This window comes from Dysidea avara, chromosome 10, assembly GCF_963678975.1.
Source record: "Dysidea avara chromosome 10, odDysAvar1.4, whole genome shotgun sequence".
NCBI lineage: Eukaryota > Metazoa > Porifera > Demospongiae > Dictyoceratida > Dysideidae > Dysidea > Dysidea avara.
Genome location: NC_089281.1, coordinates 17,819,490 through 17,837,841, shown reverse-complemented (window position 1 = coordinate 17,837,841; position 18,352 = coordinate 17,819,490). Strand labels below are relative to the sequence as shown.

At 38.5% G+C, this 18,352-nt stretch overlaps 2 protein-coding genes and 1 long non-coding RNA gene across 7 annotated transcripts in view; 1 reads left to right on the top strand and 2 right to left on the bottom strand.

The window, feature by feature from the left end:
• The window catches only part of LOC136268605 (tripartite motif-containing protein 2-like), a 168,841-nt gene that overhangs the window by 9,518 nt on the left and 140,971 nt on the right, over positions 1 to 18,352 (bottom strand). The window lies entirely within an intron of this gene.
• On the top strand, positions 1,268 to 12,573 carry LOC136268612 (uncharacterized). 4 transcript variants are annotated; one of them, XR_010707066.1, is made up of 11 exons: positions 1,268 to 1,409; positions 3,080 to 3,203; positions 3,248 to 3,428; positions 6,182 to 6,364; positions 10,671 to 10,765; positions 10,816 to 10,940; positions 11,834 to 11,867; positions 11,924 to 12,002; positions 12,060 to 12,153; positions 12,198 to 12,237; positions 12,294 to 12,573. It is a non-coding gene; the product is annotated as an uncharacterized lncRNA (long non-coding RNA). The 4 variants fall into 4 exon arrangements; XR_010707067.1 differs by having other exon boundaries at positions 12,203 to 12,573; XR_010707065.1 differs by having other exon boundaries at positions 12,198 to 12,573.
• The window catches only part of LOC136268606 (tripartite motif-containing protein 2-like), an 11,627-nt gene continuing 6,345 nt past the window's right edge, over positions 13,071 to 18,352 (bottom strand). Inside the window, exons 3-5 of the mRNA XM_066063986.1 lie at positions 16,495 to 16,604; positions 15,517 to 15,823; positions 13,071 to 15,455 (exon numbers count right to left, since the gene is read on the bottom strand). Coding sequence (XP_065920058.1) covers positions 13,233 to 15,425 — 2,193 coding nt within the window. The 5' untranslated portion in view covers positions 15,426 to 15,455; positions 15,517 to 15,823; positions 16,495 to 16,604 and the 3' untranslated portion in view covers positions 13,071 to 13,232. The remainder of the gene's footprint in view (positions 15,456 to 15,516; positions 15,824 to 16,494; positions 16,605 to 18,352) is intronic.

The following is an 18,352-nucleotide window of genomic DNA, read 5'->3' as shown; positions in this document are numbered from 1 at the left end:
GTGATCGACATGCACATCTCTTTAGTACATCAATTTAAGCAACATTTAGCTATAAACTATCTCCAGGAAGAATTCTTAATAATCCTGATTTACACTCAGCAACTTTCATACTGTCTATCCCTGTTATTGATGTTCAGCCATTCCAGTTTTAACTAATTTCCACACTTTTAACACAATTAACCCTGATCAGTGACTCAATACAATTTACTTGTAATTCACTCATGCAAACACTGTGTGCAAAACTGCACGTATTTCAATTTGTTTTCAGGCCACAGGACCGTTGAGCCCTGTAGACCTCCAGCTTTTATGCTGTGAAATTTTAATAACTGTCAAATAAACTAACTGTAGGACGAGAGTTGTACTAAATTGTAGCCTGACTGCTCTATTAGAGTGACTGTTCTATTAGAGTATCTCGATCATCTGCTATAAAATCAAAAGTAAAGATTCGCCACTGCATGAAACTGTCGGGACTTGAGTAGCTGCTAGCTAGCTAGCCTAGACTAGCTAGTTGGTCAACCAGAAGGTTTAAAATGAATTTTTTATTATCTCCTTGGATGAAAGATTTAGCTAATAGATCGATTTAAGCTAGTGACCCATACGCGTATGGGCACCCTGTATACCCATATGTGTACGGGATACCTCATACTCGTATAGGAAGCCCGTATAGGTATACTCGTATGGGATATCCCATATGTGTATAGGACAAATACGTGTACGGGTCACAACATGTGCACTATGAAGTAGCTACTTTAAGGTACTTGATATCGGTACTTGTACTTGCAGATACTTTCCAGCTGAGTACTTGGTATTTGAAGTATCGGTAAAAAGTGGAATCGGTGCAGCCCTACTCCTTTTATGTTCCACTTCTTTCTCCACTACCACGTAGGTATTGATAACAATGTGGACTCAGTAACTTGAAATTTAAAGACTACTGCAGCTAAATTCATTTCAGTTGGAGAATTTGGATCTCTAAACAACGGACATTTGGGGACCATGTTTGCTTGTCCTTTTATGGAGGTGTCCTTTGGAGGGAGGTTGAGGTTTAAGAGTAGCTAACCAGTCACAACCAATACACAAGCTATATACATTCGCACACACGAATTAGCCATGAAGTGTAAACTACATTACATAAGACACATGGTTTACACAGCAACTGGCTAGTTAGTTAGTTAGCCAGTTACTATGGTATACGCAGCTGATTCTTGTCTATGGTCACATACCTATAGTTTGAAACTCTTCGTAAATGTTCCTGAACAATCCTCCGAGTTTATACTCTTAGGGACCCGAGTATTCTAATTAAATTGGTGTGGATCGTGTGTTGTCTTTTGTAAGTGGAATTACTTGATTATCTTAAGTAGTGAGGAGGGTTGACAATAAGGAACTGCGACCCGGAATCGTTATTTAGAGAGGTAAATCATGTAAGCTTACTAAACGTAGGAACAATCATATATACCCGCAATCATACAACTGTCATACAATTTTACAATGTATTGTGTCTATTATTTGGGGTTGTGCAGTTGTACCCCCTGTGTTGTATCAACAATACAGCTGTCTTAAGCAGTTAAAATCCAGATCCAAGTATGGCAGGGGTACTCATATAGGTTGTTCGTTAGCTAGCTGTTTATAGGCCAAGGGGGTGACACACAGGCACTCACTGTAGGTAGATCTGCGACCGTGGTCTAAGGCAAAGGTCAAGGCCACCAAATTCTTGCCAAGTCAACGGTCAAAGGTGAAAATTTCCAACCCACAATCAAAAAGTACTGAAATATTATTGCTAGGTCACCGGTCAAAGATTGAAAAAGGCTCTTAGTCACAGGTCAAAACGAAATTTCAGTGGGTCAAGACTTTGACCGCAGTTGCAGATCTACCTACAGTGAGTGCCCGTGTGTCACCCCCTTGTAGGCCAGGCAAAGTTGATTTATAGTTTCTCATATCATCTTCCACCCTGCTGTGTCTAAATTTATTACTGTTATAATTGATCGTGTGCTTTAATATTTAGATGTTTAGACAAACTAGCCAATCATTTTCAGCTATGGAAAACATTTCTTCCTGGTTCAGAAAGGTGGTAAAGTGTAAGCATAAAGTTTGATTTTGGGTACTTCCTTCATTATTAATGACTACCCGCCAGTATCAAAATTGGGGAAGTGGCTGATGAGAAACTAACAATCTACTTTGCCTGTCCTAAGAGGTGTCTATTGTACTGTGGGCATTGAGAGTGTGTTAGGGACCATGGTATAGTGTCCGTAATTAGGAGGTGTCCATTACAGGGAGTGCCTGTTAATGGGGTTCTATGCACTGTATTTGGATAACTATATTTATCAATACCTGACTAGTCATAAACCATATTATGGACGTAAAATGAAAGTTATATAACAGTGTGCAACACAAGTTTGCATTAAGATAACTGATATACTGATATCATTATATGTGACCCAGTCTGGGAAACTGGTCTTATCGCCCATGTCAGCAGATTTGATTTTTCACCCAGAACACAAAGCTACATGAATTAACAATCAAATCAAAATCAGCTAGAATTGAGTGGTCTGGTTTTGCTGGCTGCTTTTCCAAAGCCCAGTGGTGATCCATACATGCGGTGTGGGGTCTTAATGGAGCTGTGGTCAGCCTGGGGATGGCTATATGCGACTGTACAGCTCCGTGGTGTTGAATAAGTATCTCTGCTGTGAATTTCCTTTCATTTTAGCATATTTTGAGACCTGAATGGCCCATAACTTGGCCTAATTCATCCATATGCCTTCCTTTTCAATTTTTTAAACCTTTTGCCCTCCTTCCGGCCCCCCACCTTCCTCCCCTTTTGTAACTCGCCTGATACAGTCAACCACGGTTTAAAAACTATCTAAAATGGTGTGAAACTTAGTTGTTGGCTACTTGCACAGTGCATACTCTGGAAGGTAAGGAATTGGTGTAAAACGTGTGAAAATTTGATACACATAACTTCAACCATTGGCAAGCTACAACACACTAAATACTTGAAACTGGCATTTCTCGATACATGATAAGACCAGCTTTCCCAGACTGGTTCATATATTAGCTTTATTATATAGTTAACTTCTCTACACAGGATAATGGATGTCACTAAAGTTGGTTGATATACAGGAGAAGTGTCAGTTCTTATCTGGATGACTTTCATTCCTAACATCAAGCAAGAACATTTGTATCACTATTATTACAGAAAACATGTTAAGGTAAGAATGTACTGCATATTTAATAATTATTATCATTTGTGTAGGTGCTAAGTTTATCAGTGGTCAGTGCATTTGAACATTATTTTAAGCAAAAGGGGACTGTCACTTTTATTCAAGTTTGACAGAATTTTGGATTGCTTTATTGTGAGATGTACCTCAGAAGGTCAAAAAACTTAAGCCACACTTGACCTCATATTCACAACCAGATGATATCCAAGGCTTAAAGTGAGTACATCAATATGTATGTTGCTCCAATACTCACCTATAATCAAGTTCCTTATCTACTATGATAAACATTATGTGTGTGCTCGTAACAATTGGGGGTAGCACTTCAATGTATGCTTATATTTACTCAACTGCTCTAAACTGGTTGTACTGTTTCTACAGGGTTGGCCGGTCTTGAATATATTATAATATACCACATTCTGTACAGTGAAAATCTTTAGTAAAAACTGTCATACTTGTTGTGTTGTCTTATCATTTCTGTATACAGCAGTGGAATAACATAGTTGTAAACTGTTGTTGTTTTATGGGCATTGTATTCTGTGAATGATAGTGAAAATTTGTCTTTTACGAGCTCTACAACTTAATAAGTACCATATTGTGGATTATTATAGCATCTGAATTTCCATGTGAAAACAATAGCAGCACAAACTTTAGCAATAAAAATCCATTACTAAAATCAAAATTTCACTTTTAATTAAGACACATGTAAAACTGTGATGTGGCAAGACCACAAACCAGTTGTACTTCACGTAGGAGTGTGAAAACAAACATGCATGGCGTTGTGTGTACAACTGTTACATTGCTTTTGTTTGTTGTCTCATTGTTATGTAAATTAGCTGGGAGAAAGCTTGAAGAGAGAGTTAGGCTCTTACTAGAGAACTTAGGGTACTGATTTTTTTACCAGGTATAACTTCTTGCCTATTAAGGCTGTCATATGGTCAGTGTAGTGATGTAATCACAGTGAAATCTCATCCACAGCAACCATGTGCTTGATTATGTGAAGGTTGTCCTGTCACATTGTTGGCCTTAGTACACAAATATGCTTCATTTTCATTGTTGAAATGAATAAATTTATTAACTTACCAGCTGTTTAATGTGACTTTGAACATCTTGTTGGTACGACTAAAAGATGCTGAATCTTAGTAGCTAATATGAACAAAAACCTGTAAAGATCGTACTATCGTCACGTACTGTATGATAACAAGAGTTCATAATATCAAGAGTTCATAATATATATATACTAAGGAGAGTATCCTACTCTCATATACCCCTGTAGAAAGGCGTATCGTGAAGTTATGACGTAACGACAAGATGTTGTGGTTTGTGACGTACATGAAGCTGTAAAAGTGCAAGATCGTTATCACCGTTTCACACTTGCGACGCTCAGAATAGCCGTATTTGCGAATGGCATAGTAAGAAACGCCTACAAAGCGGTCTTAACCTATAAAGGAACGATTGTAGTTGGGTGAGAAACGCTTAGACCTGGAGTTAATTTGGTTGCTAGCGACGTTGGTAGGCACGCATTCAATCGATACCATGTTCAACTAATGACATCATTAATTATACAGAGAAAAACGGGCGAACTCAGAAGTGTTACATCATAACTTCACGATACGCCTTTCTACAGGGGTATATGAGAGTAGGATACTCTCCTTAGTATATATATTATGAACTTTTGGTAATAGTAATAGCTTCTCACACATACACTTTGTCAGTGTGTGTTTTTGGGGCCAAGAAGCTTTAACTAACATCACTGGTTGACCTTTACATGATCAAGTGAATGGACAGCTATGAATGAAACTAAATAACACAACTAATATGTGTGTGGTAATGCTAGGAATGGTGTGCACTTAATAGAGTAAAATAATTGTCTGTATATTGCATTCACTTTGAACAAAAAAAATTATGATCCTATGAAACACATGGAATTTAATACAAAAAAAGTGACAGGTTGCTTTATTAGAGTGTTTGAAAATCTTTCTATCATATAACAGAGAAGATAGTTATAATATTATTTAGTTGTTGATCAGTTTACTATCTAACCAATGAAATCCCTACAAGTGCAAATTATATTCATGTGGCAATATGTGACAGTAAGCCTTTTCTTTAACATGATTCATTATGAAGAGAATTCATTAGCTCTTACAGTGCACATAATAATTGTCTTCAAGGCAAACCCTTCAATTTTTCAAATGATCACTGTTTACTGTAACTGGCCAACTGCTTTATTAGAGAACTTCAAAATAATTGTCATCATATACCTGAAACAATTGTACTTAAAATCAATTGCTCTGTATTTGGTCAGTTAGTTACTTATTCTGAAGGTGTTATGTACATCAATGAAATCCATGAAGACCGTATTTCCATACTCTAATAAAACATTCACTTGACAACAGGTACCTACATTAGGCCGGCCACTTTGTCAACAGGTGAAGCATGTTGAATTTATATTGGTCAGCTCAGCAGGTAAACAGTGACCCAATTAGACAGGTTTTACTGTATACATACTACTGGCTTGCAGATACTGACTATTAACTAGTGTAATTTGGTTTATTTTCATGTGAAAAATGACATGAACATTTTTATGCAAAAATAATATTTGTATGATTTTTGTGCTGAATGAAAACTATACATACTTGATCACGTATGTACCTGATTTACGTACTTGACTGTTCTATTAGAGTATTTTGTTCTTTTGCAACACTTGTAGCCTTTGTGGTGAAAATGATTTAGCTATGTTTAGTGTGTCTAAGCTAGCCAATACTGTAGCTACAGTATCAGTTAAAGACAATAAATGTTTGAAAATTTTCTATAGCTAAAAGAATTCAATTTTTGTATAATTTTTACATGTTTAAATGGTAAAATTCCAAGGGAGTAAACTGTTTAGTAGTAAGCCCAAAGCAGGAAAGTAGCTTTAATTGCTACCTCTTAATGTCTGAAAGTGTTCACACATGTTACTTTCATTTCTGCAGTGTCTTTCCCTTCCTATGGTTGTCAGCAGTCATCGACCAGTAACAGAGGCCACCATTTTTGACAACTCAGTGTTGCATAGCCAACATTTTGCTGACTCTCTTAATCGATACTTCAGCCGACCAGCAGATGAGGAAAGGACTATTCAGACTATCTTGCTCGGAGACTAATGAGCATACAGAATCGTAGGTCAATATGTAACATGTGCTGTTGTGTGTAAAACCACTGCTGCTAACAATGATCGTGATACTAGTCAGTGACCAAGCAAATTGTGTTTATGGTATATACTGTGTGTGTGTGTGTGTGTGTGTGTGTTGTGTGTGTGTGTGTGTGTTGTGTGTGTGTTGTGTGTGTGTTGTGTGTGTGTGTTGTGTGTGTGTGTGTGTGTTGTGTGTGTGTGTTGTGTGTGTGTGTTGTGTGTGTGTGTTGTGTGTGTGTGTTGTGTGTGTGTGTTGTGTGTGTGTGTGTTGTGTGTGTGTGTTGTGTGTGTGTGTTGTGTGTGTGTTGTGTGTGTGTTGTGTGTGTGTTGTGTGTGTGTTGTGTGTGTGTTGTGTGTGTGTTGTGTGTGTGTTGTGTGTGTGTTGTGTGTGTGTTGTGTGTGTGTTGTGTGTGTGTTGTGTGTGTGTGTTGTGTGTGTGTTGTGTGTGTGTTGTGTGTGTGTTGTGTGTGTGTGTGTGTGTGTGTGTGTGAGATGCAACAATATATCAATATGTCACGGATTGTATCATTTTAAGACAATATCACTGTTTTGATACAATTAATTGTGGCTTGTTAACATGGGTGACAATCGAATCATTGTACATGTGGTTAAACTGAATAGTATGCATTGCTTCTCTAAGAAAATATCTCACTTATTTCCCTTAAAAAATGACATAGACCATTGTTTAGACTCCACTTTGTATCGTGCAATATCGCAATACACCAGAGGCAATGTATCGATACGTCTACACTGTATCGTTGCAACTCTAGTGTGGGTGTGTGTGCATGTTTGTGTGCGTACGCCTGTCTGTTAAGGTGGCAGTTAAGACACCCTTACTATTGGATGGAAACCTTATGACAATATGCATACATGCCACAAGCTAGCATAGTCACAAAGGTGTAGTCAATCTTTCTGGAACATTTCACAACCCATATAGCTCTTGTAGTTTATGGAACACTGTGCCAATTGTGCCCTGTTTTGGTTACTTATGTAATTTGTGAATTGAGGGCGTGTTCAAGTGCTGTGTGATATCTGGATTCAGTAAAATATTAAAAATTCACTAATTGTGTGGGCATGTTAATTGCATGGGTGGCTGATGTTTACAAATATTCTTAAACCCACAACTGCTTTATTGTTGCACTGAAAAGGGATTGTCCAGATTTTACACATACCTTTTGAAACAAATTCCTAAAGCACAACAACTATTAAAGCCATCTAAAAACTATATTATTGATCGTTAAATTTTGGTTGTTGTCTTGTTGTATGTAGACATTTTAGCAGTAGAGCTGCTTTGTTTCATTTCATACTTAAGAATCACTGTTTATCAAAGCAAGATCACTTTTTGTTTGTTAATAAAACCATTTTGTAATAGAGGAAATGTATTCTTCATGCTGTGGAAGCATAAGTTCATGTTGCCTTGTTCTTAGCTACCATATAGGCAGAAAATTTGATTTGACAAATTGAACCATTTGTCTATTTGAAAATTTTAAATTTGATTGTTGTACTTGTTCACAAGGGCCCACGCTAATCATGTAGCACACACCACATTTCAGAATTTCATTGAGAATTTGTGATGGCATATGAAAGCCCAAGTGATAATTATGATAGCTCAAGTGATAGCTTTGTATGTAGCTGTCTGGGATGCATCAGTAGGAGAACACCTAGTCTGGCGGCACCTGACCCTTTGTATTATGCAAAGAGTTGGGTGCCCCCAGACTAGAGAACACCTGCAGATGCCTTTGGCAGGAAAAATCTGAGAAATGTCTGGCTACAGCTGTTGGCAGTAGTATACCTTCCAAATATTGGCTAGATCTTCAAGTCGTGTAGCTTTCCTCGAATATCTCTTTGTTGATCCCTTAAACAAGATGTTTGATAGATTTAGATTTCCTTATCAAATTTTGTGCTTATAGACCTTGTGCATGCCAAGGCGTGGTCTGACAAAACCTGAAAAAATTGCTATGGCTTCGAGTTTCACGATAGTTTATGAGAAAAGTGAGGGCAAAAGTATCAAGTGTTCTATTGCAAAAACCTTCCCTAGGCGCAATAACTCGCCATGCAGCAATATACTTTTACCCAGTAACTTACTTTATACCAGCGCTACTCTATCATTTAACACGATTCTTTTGTATTAGCGTTAAAAAAACTTCTTAGGCATAGAATGCGTACGTTTTTTGCCCTCAAAAAATGGCGGATGCATTATTTTGATGATGTAATAAAGTGCCACGCCTTGGCGCGCACAAGGTCTATACAGTACATATATTCCCTGAAGTCTATAGAGCATTTAACAATTTAACAACAAAATCACTACATCTTGGGTGACCACTGACTACAAGATATACCATATAATCGGAAATTTTCATGGTACATAATTTTCATGGTACATAATTTTCATGGTTTTTGTGGTCTAGTAAAGCTACAGTGAAATATTATCGCGTGAAAAATTTATGTGCGTCCTACAAACTTCATCTCACCTTAGTGGTATATTAGTGTGGCTCCTGGTGTGTGATACTGTTTGTAGGCATATGTGTACTCCACATATCTGAATGCTTACAAACAATATCACACATTCCCGATTAAAGTGGGTGTGGCTCATGAAAGAAGCTGGCCTACTGCAAGACCAGACTATGCCTCACACATTGTCACTACTGTGCTACTTGGTTCAGCAATCTGTATGATGTTTAAAGTAAAAAATCAATCCAGACCCTTTGTAGCTGTGTGATTGAGAACAAAAATCTTCCAATCAAGCAACAGTGGTCCGTGAAATTTAAATACAAAAATCCTGGGCTAAGAGACAACCATGAAGTTTAAAACACGAATGTCCTGACAAAATACATAACCATGAAATATACATACCTCGAAGATTTCCAGGTATATGGTAGTAGCCACGTGAAGTACACCTTGGTTATGTTTGAGACCTACTTGTTATAATAAAGTGGTCCTGTCCCAGATGACGTAGCTTATAGTATTACCAATGTAGCACACATGTTACAGTAGCATGATAGTAAAGAAGGCTACCTTAATGCCACATAGGTCGATATATCAGTTGCTAGACAAGGTTGAAAACAAAACAATTTTTGAATTATGCAATCAATGTCAGTTTACTCATGATGTAATAAGGAATTAAATGATACCTAGGGATTTACCCTACAATGAAAGTACAAGGACCAAAATATACCATGATACTGAATAAATTTCAGTTAGTAAACACGCAAATCCTTTACAAAATGATCCATTAGTCTCAGACCCTATTTCTCCACAGCGAACTTATTGATTGGAAACTATAAGCTTTCAGAGCAGGCTCTTATAATTTCCATCCAATAAGTGCCATGCGGAGAAATAGGGTCTGGCTACACGAGACTAATGATCCATAACTCATCGCCAGTTGATCCCATTCTCTCATTGGCTGATTTTCCATTCATCAATGACAAGTAACACTCCGTTCACACTATCCCTGGTTAACCAGAGTGTTTTCAACTCGAGTTATTGAACTCAGGTTAGCACTTCTTCACACTACTACATCTGACATGTGCTCGATAGTGCGAGCACTGAATAATACTTAGCTAATACAAGCACACGAGCTTTTAATTATTTAGGCGCTTGATAAAAAGGCACTAGTGAGGAAGCATAGAACCAGCTGAAATAAGTCATCAATGTTATAGACGCCATGTTTAAGCTATTGGGTGCTCTTTTTTGCCAGGAATATTAACGCATTGTTTGAGTGTAACCGTCACAAAGTATACCAGAACCTTGACCAGAACTACAGTACGTCGTACGTAGCCACTTTGAAGAACAGCTTTAGAGCATAGAATATACTCGCTGTGTAGCCAACAGAAGCAAGTTATATTGTTAACCCGAGTTGGCCAGCTCGGAACTGTACGCTATCCCAGGCCAACCCGTGCTAGCCCACCTCTCCTTGTCATGCTGTGCTGGACCCAGTTCGGCATGGCTCGATTGATTCACACTGCAACTTGTTTCAAGCCGTGCCGTGCTCTACCCGGGTTAGAGGGTAGTGTGAACGGGGTGTTAACTTTAATTAAGATGGTGGACAAAGTGTGGAATGTGGCATTGCAATAAAACTAGTTACTGTTCTTCATCATTTCATAGCAAGTAATTTACCCTCTGTTGTTACAGTGCTTCCGTTAGATAAACATCTGGTTTTGGGCTAATGGAGTTAGGCAGGCCAAGTTACCATATTAGGCTGTATTGTGTAAACACACATATCTCAAAAGTTTAATGTGGCTTTAAGGGTTATTAAAGCTTTGCAATTTTTATGTGCTTAATTTATATTCCAGGAACACTTGCAAGACCGAGGCTTCACATTCTGGGAATGGTTTTACAAGACCATTGAGCTCATTAAGACATGTCTTCGCAAGGAGTGGAATGCCAAGTAAGCTACCATTGGCTGTAGTGCTTTGCAAATCAACCACACCCACACAGTTTGATATTGGGTTTCCTGGACAAGCGTGAAGCTCATGAAATGTTGTTGCAGTGTCAACCTGGTACCTTTATTGTACGTTTCACTGTGTCTGAACCTGGTGGTGTCAGTATTGTATGGGTGAAGGGTAAGTCTGTGTGTGTGTGTGTAGTGTGTGCTCACGTGTGTGTGTGAGCATGTGCCTGTCTATGCATATGTGTGTACGTGCATCTGCCCAGGGGCAGATCCAGACTTTTGGAAAGTGGGGTCAAAATGAAACAACACTACAGGGAACAAAGGGTCTGGGGGGCATGCCCCCTAGGAATTTTTTAAAAAGTAGACTCTAATCTGAGATCATAGATTCAAAATTTTTATGTATTTGACTGTTGTATTAGAGGTGACTGCTCTATTAGGGTATCTTGATCTTAATACCTCAATTTTGATGTTTTGTTGAAGGGTCAGAGTTTCCAGTACCCTTCGCTAGACAGGATGTTGGAATGCACTCCCTTGAATATTGAAAGGTTTATACATTTAACAGATTTTGGTGTGCACAGCGATATAGCTATTTAGACAAAAATCAAAGGAAATTTACTGTTTGTGTTAAAGAATTTTATTTGATGATACAATACCACTCATACATGCACAGCTTTTCTACAACACTCAAATATATTTAATTGTGTGTTTAATTAGCATATAATATAGGCTGGCTGTTGGGAGTCGTGGGAGTATAGCATGTCTATGATAGAGATGGTGGTAGCTATTTGCAGCTAAAAGTAACAAATAGAAAGATAAGACATCACTGGATGAGATTTTTATGACATATAGAGCTGGAGGGTGTCCCCCTTGACCCACCCCTAAATCTGCCACTGCTTGTGCCTGTGTGTGCATGCATAGGTGTGTGTGTGTGTGCGCGCACGCGCGCGTGTGTGTGCACGCATGTGTGTGCATGCACCTGCAGTGTGCATGTAAACAACACATGATACATGCACTCACACTAAAGAAGTAGGAGACATGGACACTTTCTCCTTTCCTTTTCTCTAGGCAACATAGAGAAACAGGCGTCTAACCATACAAGGTTGGTGGTTTTTTAAGTGTGCACATTTTTGTTTTGTTATACCTTTGTTTCTATAGAAGAGGAACAAGAGTTCACTGCTCAAGGTTACCTTAAACATGACCTATGAGTGGTTATCACAAGTTTAGCAGGTTCACTGTAAGCCATGCCTATCTGATCACATGTAATCAGCAGCCACACCCATAATTTTTGCAGGTCATCATTCACCAATTCTAATAGTCCAGCATCTTCAATCAGGAGTCCTCTACAGTCAAGCCCGATCCCTTGTGGAGGTGTCAGTCCAACAATAGTATGGAAAAAACTCAATATATGAACGTTCATCTACTTTTACAGGATAGTTCATCATATCATGGTAGTATGATGAATGTCTGAAGTAAACACCATACAACTTGTCATGATCACTAGCCACACCCACTTTTGTTTCTGCAGACATCTGACCTTGCATCATCATATGGATCTCCTGTACCAAATCATCACATGGGACAGTTGCCAACATATTGGAGATACTGCTATCACCGATATTTCACCCTTGGGAAACTTTTCATACACACACATCACATGAGATTTTGCCAACCACAGCCAATTTCTAATTTGGCAATATTTTGTAATGACAGTTCATTGTTGTACAATTATAGTCTAGCACTTTTCTACACACACACATACAAACACATGTACTTGTTGTATAGTAATAGGTTGTTTTTTTTTGTTACTAATTGAAACGTTTTGTGATATTATATAACTATCCATATTTTAATTTGGTAGAAGTATGTGGGTAAGCTTCTAGCAGCCTGTCTTGGTAAAGAACTAGTGTGCTCATGAGGTGTGGCTTAAAGAAAGTTTAGTGCATACTTTAAAGGTATATGCTCAGATAAAGAGGTCACATTTTTACACAAGGTGGCATGGAAGTTTTGCTCAGGTGTGTAACACTGATCATCCAAATTGTAACATGTTTGCTAATTTGACGCAACTTGTTAGCATCAAGCTGAGCTTTTAGGGTTTCAGAGGTTGTGGTACTGAATAATGGGGATCAAATTAGAGTCCGTACGTAACTGTATTAAATTCTGTGCTGTGTTTCAGTTACAAATTTAAAACTATAAAATTATGGCTTTCCTACAATTTACACAGGACATAATGCTAATATGCTACACCATCATCATTATAACTTTTGCATGTTGACATAATGTAATAATAGTTCTAATCCCAATACACCATCCATATTTTAATTAAATATTTTTGCAATGAACAAATATACATATAGCAGAATATCACACATGTTAATACATGCATGAGTGTGTGTACAAAACTAAACTAACACTACCTGTATGTTATCAGAGTAAAACCCAACACAACTAGCTAAGTGTGTCTATTTCAAAAGATCTGAACTCTTTTGTTGTTCCAGTCAGTAACATACACATCATTGTTGGGACTAACAGCTATTCCATAAGGACTAGAGAATTGACCACCAGCAGAACCATAGGATCCAAAACTGTGTACAAACACTCCATCTTGGTCAAAGATTGATACACGTTTGTTACCATATTCTGTTACAAGAATAAAGCCAAACTGATCAGTGGTAAGTGCAGTTGGTCTCTTCAGTTGACCATCACCAAACTTGTCCACAAATGTACCATCAAGTGTAAACCTGGAGATGGAATTGTTATAATAATCAGCAACAAGTAATTGATCTGTAGTAGTGACTGTTACATCATAGGGATACTTCAATTGTCCTGATCCAATAGTGTGGATGAACTGACCATCAAGATGAAATACTGAGACACGACGATTGCCATTATCAGCAACAAACACTTTATCATTGTGGACTATGACACCTATTGGACGGTTTAGTTGACCATTATTTGATCCTTGATGTCCAAACTGCAACAAGTACCTACCATTGATGTCAAACTTCTGCACCCTGTGGTTATCGTAATCAGCCACATACAAGTGGTTATTGGCATCACATGCTATCCCTTCTGGACAATTCAGTTGACCATTGCCAGTTCCATGTTGACCAAATTTTCTAATCAACTTGTCTTGACTGTCAAATACGCATACACAATGATTAGTGCAATCTGCTACTGCCCACACTCCATTTTTACCAAATGCAATACCCCATGGCATGCCCATCTTCCCATCATCATTCACTATCTTCTTGGGTTTGTTCATAGTTTTGTAATTTGGGTACACCATAATAGTGTAGGAGCTTCCTTTAATATGATCCCCTTCAATGGTAATTGACAACTTCACTTCTCCAACTTGTTTAGTTACAAAAGATGCAGAGTAGCTCCCATCATTGTTATCCTTCACTTCTACTGGAACAACATCTCCTCCCCTGCTTGATTGTGCCTGTACAATAATGTGACTACCTCCCTTGGAACAACAATCATTGTTATGATTCTTGGTGATGATGGTAAAGCCAATCTTGCTACCAACAAGTGGTCGTGTAGGAATATCTGTGACCTCACAATTGTTTGGTATGGGAACATCTTCAAACAATCGGCCAAACTGTGGAAATGACTTTTTGTATTCTTTCATAGGAGCAAACACCATTGTGGCTAACTCGACTGGTTTAGTCTTCAACTTGCTATAACAGTTAGTTAGTTTCTTCACATCATCACCTACTTGTTTCTTCATGAACAATGCTTCCTGGTCTGATCCATTCTTCACTGCATCATTCAGCCCCTTCACACTCAACATTTGTGCTTTAGTGAAATCCATTTCTTCCAACTGAACTGAAATTGCTTTTCTCTTCTTAGTTGACAATTCTCGTGACTTGTTCTTTAGTTCTTCTCTTTGTTGTTCTAGTCGTTGATGTAGTTCATCATAATACAAGTCAATCTGTTGATCAACTCCACTGGCCTGTGCTCCAATCTTCTCCCCAGCAGCTACCACCTTCTCACGTGATGTAGACAACTTGTTGATCATTTCCTCAACTGGTTCAATCATCTTCTCAAGTTCCTTCCTGTGTTTCTTTGCCATCACTTTCACAGAATTGTGCACATGTCCAGTGTGCTCAATGGTAATACAGTAGTGACACACAAGCTGGTCACATGTCTCACAGAAGAAATTCATCTCCAGATCATGGTCGGGACATAACATGGATTTTGCTTTGGGTCGGACGTCAACCTGTTTCTTCTTTGACTGCAATTCAACCAGTTCACATATGTTGTGATCTTGGTACTCCTTCATACGCTTGTGAACTTCATAACAGAAGCTGCAAAGGAATGTAACACAATCGACGCACAACACTACTGCTTGACCCTCCTCCACACACTTGTCACACTTTGCTTCCTCTTCTCCCTCCACTTTACGTTTCAAATCCACCTCATCTAGTAGACGATTAATGAAGAAATTGTTTGGTAATTCCTTCACACCTCCTGCAGGCACCACACTCGTTTCTCTACACTCGGGGCAAATGATGTTACAACCTCTCTGTACTTTTTCTATACATCCTTCACAGTAGGAGTGATAACAAGGGAGATATTTGGGCTTCTGGTACACTTCGTAACACACTGCACAATTCAGGTGACCAGCTACCTTCTTCATTCGTTCTGCGGCCATTTCTATGCGGTACGGAGGGAACTAGACTACCTGAATAGTCGGAGGATACAAGAGGATAAATGCAAAGTAGCGGTGCACATGTACTGTTTACCTTAGATACTAAAACAGGTCGCGAGCAAAGAAACGATGTCGTTTTCTAACGGAAATCCTAAATCCTTTCTGATCACATGATAAACGACTTTTCCCTTCTTTGAGGGCGTGGCTGATTATTGGCGTCTATTTGTAAACGTGTTGGGGCGAGACGGAGCAGTCCCCCCCCCTCGGTTATATCATGTTAATCCTCCACATTTACATAGGATATTATAAAAATAGAATTTACATAATAAATTATGTGTCTAGTCATCTTCATCTGATACACTGAACTTTATTCGGGTTGACTTCTTTGGCAGAACTGCAGCCTACACACATGAAACATGGTAGGATAATATACTACTATACTATCCCACTGGTTGGGAGAAAAATACATACACCATACAGTACATGAGGTCAATTTTTTTTTATTTGAACAAACTTGGAAGTTTTAGCTACAGCATATTTTAGAGCATGAAAAAGTGCTGCAATATTGTACCATAGGTAGCCATAAAGCCTTGCACTAAACAAAAATGATTAATTATGTATATCACTTTGTATCATCTATTGCATAGTTATAAACTCTTGGCATCATTAATAAACTAATCTACGTAGTTGTTTAAGTTTCATCCCCCAATGAACAAAATCCATTTCTATCCATGAGCTGGAACACCTTTCTACATAGAGAACAATGAAACTTATCTCTCATACATTTTTATAACCCATCATGCCACTTTTAATATGTAATATATTTAAGGGAGACAAAATTTTTGCAGGCTTTGACATTTCTAGTGGAAGCACTCTGTAACAGATAGAACACCTCTACTGTACTAGAGTACCATAGTTGACTGCTTATCTCAAGTTGCAACCCAAGTATCGGGTTTGTTAAAATATGTTAAGCCAAAAGTACTGATTTCTTTAAGAATGGTCTTTCAAAATGTACCATTTAAGAATTGCAGTGCACGGATGGTGTATTTAAGACTTGACCTATATCACTTACATATCCAAGAAAATCAATTTCTAACTCCTTTAGTTTGTGTCTCTTCGTCTTTCCTTCTTTATCAAAGCACCTATCACCCTCTGGTATTTGTCCTTGTTTCTAACCATCGCCTGTGAAGAAGTGATACATAACATATTATGCGTTTAACACATCAAACAAGCTTTACAATTTGGTCTCAAAGTGTTCATTAATGATGAGAAGTTCCACTCTTGTAGTTATGACTTTGTGGTGTTGTGGCTTTATATAGTGTTAGATCTCAGAGTGTTTGAACCCTCTATAGCACTTCCCTGGTGTTCACAGGCCTGTACATACATCTGGTGTGGCTATACAGGCCACCAGAAAACAGTCTACCAAAAGGAGACCCGACAAGTTCAAGGTGAGTTTGATGTGCAAATTTTTAGCCTGATACATACTAATTACATAGTTTAGCAACTTCACATTGGTGTTATCTCAGTCCCTTGTGCCCATATCTGGGTTGATTTTGATAAATCCAGTCATATTAATTTTGTTGATTTTCTGTTTTTCACGTTCGCTCGCATGCACTTTTCACTGCCCATATTCTTGTCATTACTGCTATCATTAGATGAATGTATATTTCTTGCAGTCAAACATGTTGCTTTCATCACACCATGAAAGAGGAGAGCTCCTTAACTGTTCTGATAATTCTTATAACACATGTAGTACATTTTTAATAGAGTAACTTATGACTAGTTGCCATACATAAATGAGTAAAGTTCTGCCCACACTAATGGTTTGTAGAAATTCTGATGAAAAATAGAAAACTAACAAGTAGTGGCCATAGATGAATACTCTCTAATACAACAGTCAGTATGCAGTCACAAATTTTCCATTGCTGACAGTATCACAGTTTGCAGGCTGGCCAAATGATTTGACAGTAACATGATATTTGACATCACTATATACGTGATCTATGTCACAGCTATGGAGCATTTAGAAATCTACTTTCTGACCATTTGATAAATGGTGTGCAGAGCTTATGATAACGTCCGGACACCGGACAAAATCCGGTCAAATTGCATAGATGTCTGACCATATTGCAATTTGTCCAGACACAGTGTCCCATCAAAGCACAAGGAAGGAGCCTAAGGGCTGAGCTGGCATGCTATCAACAATAACAGTCACTTGGTTGCCAGGAGATAGTATACATTCTTACAACCCAAGGGAGTGGCCATAAATGTACCAATGCCAACCCTCTGGTGTACAGCAACTACATAACAGCTGCAGTAAGGCATGTGACATCTTGCCACTATAATGTTAATTTGCTATGCTACAGTAGACATATTGGGCATTCATCTTCCACATGTCCAGTCAATTTGAACAATTGTCCGGCCAATTTTGGTTTGCCAGGACATTGTGGCAGGACAACAGAGAATTCTTATCATAAGCTCTGGGTGTGGTTTCTGGAATTATGATACAATTCCACTTCTTGCTGGAACACTCATGAAGCCAGATGTCTATTCACCTTTTACCTTTTCTGACACAATTATGAAGAAAGAGGCCTACTTTATTCCATGGACTGGACTGGACTCGTGGACTGAGCTGGAAACAGCTTTTAAACAATAATCCAGGAATTATCCATCTCTTGCAACACTGGAGACACCACTATCGAGCTACAACTGTGCTGCTGCTGGTTCTTTCTTACAAGTCATGACACTAGCGCATACACGGACTGGACTCGTGGACTGAGCTGGAAACAGCTTTAAACAATAATCCAGGCATTATCTAATCTCGTGCTCCCGACTCTTAAAAGAGTCGGGCACACGAGACTAGGCATTATCCATCTCTTGCAACACTGGAGACACCACTATCGAGCTATAACTGCTGGTACTGCTCTTCC